The following is a 2,661-nucleotide window of genomic DNA, read 5'->3' on the forward strand; positions in this document are numbered from 1 at the left end:
ATTAGGACTTTTTTTTAATGCCCTTTTTGTGCATGTCTCTCCCTGTTCCCCCTCCCCAAAATGGGGTGGGGGGAAAAAAGCACAAAACAAAAAGACCTTAAGAAACAATACTAAAGAGCGAAGGGAGGTCAAGGACAGAAGTGTGGAGGTAGTGGTCTTGATATTATTTTGCAGCAGAAAGTGGCACTGGTAAGTAAGTACCTGATAGTAAATACCTTTCTAAGCCAAGCAAAGAACTGACAGTGTTTCGTTTTCTGCTTGCAGGCCATCAAGAATCACTTGCTGATTGTTTTTCTAGTATAATGGCATGTATAAACAGAGCCAGTGAAATAATTCAAAAACTCAAAGCAAGCAAGCAACAACTCCTGGAGGAGATAAATGAAAGGCGTGAATCTAATTGCTTGGTGGAAAGAAGCAATCAAGTCAGTTTACTGAGAGCTCAAAAGAGGCATTTCAATGGTGTTCATAAATTACCTGATCATACCAAGACCAAGGAATCATCCATTCCTGAAAGCGGAAGGAGCTCCTGGATCAAACTGAGTCTCCTTGTTCACACCGAAAAAAAGCACTTTCCAACAAAAAGTAAGATGGTATGGGAGGAATCTCATTCAGTCTATCGGGAAGGGATTTATAAGTAAATTTCTGGGGTTGGAAGAGGCTTGCAGCTGTTGCTCTGGGATAATTTAAAGGTGAGATGTCTGAAGTACTAAGTGCCACTGAACTAGGTTAGTCGATGTAAGATGTACTGGAGACCAGAGAGTCTCACTTCCTAATGCTAATGTCCTAAGAACCACATTTTGAGAAGGATTATGTAGATCATTCTAAGAGAACACAAAAACTCCACATATCTTCCTTCTCACCAATTTTAATTACCCTGAAAAAACATCATGTATAAAATTGAGGTACAGTAGAAATGATTCGGTTGAAAAACATCAAAACAAAAAGTCCTGAGGAACAATCAAATGTAGAGGGCAAGGTGGCAGTGAGTTTATGTTAATGGGAGAGGAACAACTCAGAAAAGGGGATGAGAATGGTTGTACAACTTGAAGAATGTAATCATGTCTCCGAATTGTACATATAGAAACAGTTGAATTGGTGTATGTTTTGCTATGTGTATTCTCAACAGCCACAAATAATAATAATTCCATTGTCTGTATAGAGCACATTTTGTTTATCCATTCATCTGGTGATGAGCATTTCAATTGTTTACACCGTTTGGGTGTTGTGAAGGGTGCTGAAATGAACACTGGTATTCAGGTTTGGTTCCTAATCTAAGTTTACATCAATTGAGAGACAGATGCAGGTAAAAATTACTATGTTGGAGGAATTGCTTTAGAAGCAGCTTAATGGCAAACCCATTCCTGATGAAAATAATTTCTTTTCATTTTAGTTGCCATGGAGTTAATTCAACTCATGGTAACTAATCTATCATGGTAACTAACACCAGGTGTCTCAAAGTAGAATTATACTCTAGAAGGATTTCAGCAGCTGATTTGGAGGAAGCAAATCACCAGGCTTTTTTCTTCAGAGGCATCTCTGGGTGACTCAAATATCCAACTTTTTGCTTAGTAGACAGAATGACAGAATTTCCCAATAGCAGGCCAGTGGATACACAGTGGGATTCTTCATTTTACAAATGGGAATATGGGATGAGATATTACTTCTTAAACTTGATGAACATGTTAGTTTAGTAGGAACTCAACAAAAAATATATTGAATCGAATGACAAACATCATGAACAACATTAATTATAAAATAACATAAAAATAAAATATTTTATAACAAGATGACCTCCTTCTGCCCTCTGAATGTTAAAAGACACCAAGTTGAATACCTGGTCCTCATTTTTATCATCTACATTTACTGTTTAGCTGATCTCAACCAGTTATAAGATTTTTAGCAATATCTCTATTTCCCAAATATCTATCACCGGCTCTAATCTCTCTCATGAGTTCCAGATGTACGTATCAATTAGGTAGCATACTTGGAGCTCTGGTATTGTAGTGATTACAAGTCCGGCTGCTAACCTCAAGGTCAGCAGTTCAAAACTATCTTCTGTTCCATGGGAGAAGATGAGGTTTTCTGTTACTGTAAAGATTTACAGAAACCCTATGCAGGATCACTATGAGTCCGAAGGGAGTCCACAGCACAGAACCACCACCACTACTTGTATTCATGGGGGAGGATCAGAACAGTACTTTGTTTACACCACTATCTTCCTAGAATTCTCACTTAGAGCTTTCTTGCTGAGAAAACCCATTCTCTAGTCTTCACATAACTATTGGCAGCAGAAAAGAGGAGTCCCCAGAACTTGGAATGCTGCTAGCAAATTCCTCAACCTCCCTATCCCTCACCACCACTCTAGATCATCAGCACTAATCTTAGCACTTACCTATATACATATATATATATTATTCCATCATATTTAAAAAAAACACTTTTTTATTGCTAATTGAGTGAAGGTTTACAGAGACGTTCAGTTTTACAATCAACAAATCATACAGTTCATTTCATCTCAATGATTGCAATCCCCTCCAGGTAACAACAGTTTCCCACTTCCTCTCTGTGGTTCTTATTTCCACTTCACCTTCCTTCCCATCGCTTCCCAACCTTGTCCTTAGGTAAATGTAGCCCTTTTGATCTTGAATGGTCAACTGTTTC

At 38.1% G+C, this 2,661-nt stretch overlaps 1 protein-coding gene across 1 annotated transcript in view; it reads left to right on the plus strand.

Moving 5' to 3' along the window:
* The first annotated feature begins 302 nt into the window (after positions 1–302).
* LOC102812443 (chromosome unknown open reading frame, human C1orf227) overlaps positions 303–2,661 on the plus strand; it is an 8,726-nt gene continuing 6,367 nt past the window's right edge. The window contains exon 1 of the mRNA XM_006834016.1: positions 303–582. Within this exon, the coding sequence (XP_006834079.1) occupies positions 303–582 (280 nt within the window). The remainder of the gene's footprint in view (positions 583–2,661) is intronic.

The sequence above is a fragment of the Chrysochloris asiatica genome, unplaced genomic scaffold, assembly GCF_000296735.1.
Source record: "Chrysochloris asiatica unplaced genomic scaffold, ChrAsi1.0 scaffold00009, whole genome shotgun sequence".
Taxonomy (NCBI): Eukaryota; Metazoa; Chordata; class Mammalia; order Afrosoricida; family Chrysochloridae; genus Chrysochloris; species Chrysochloris asiatica.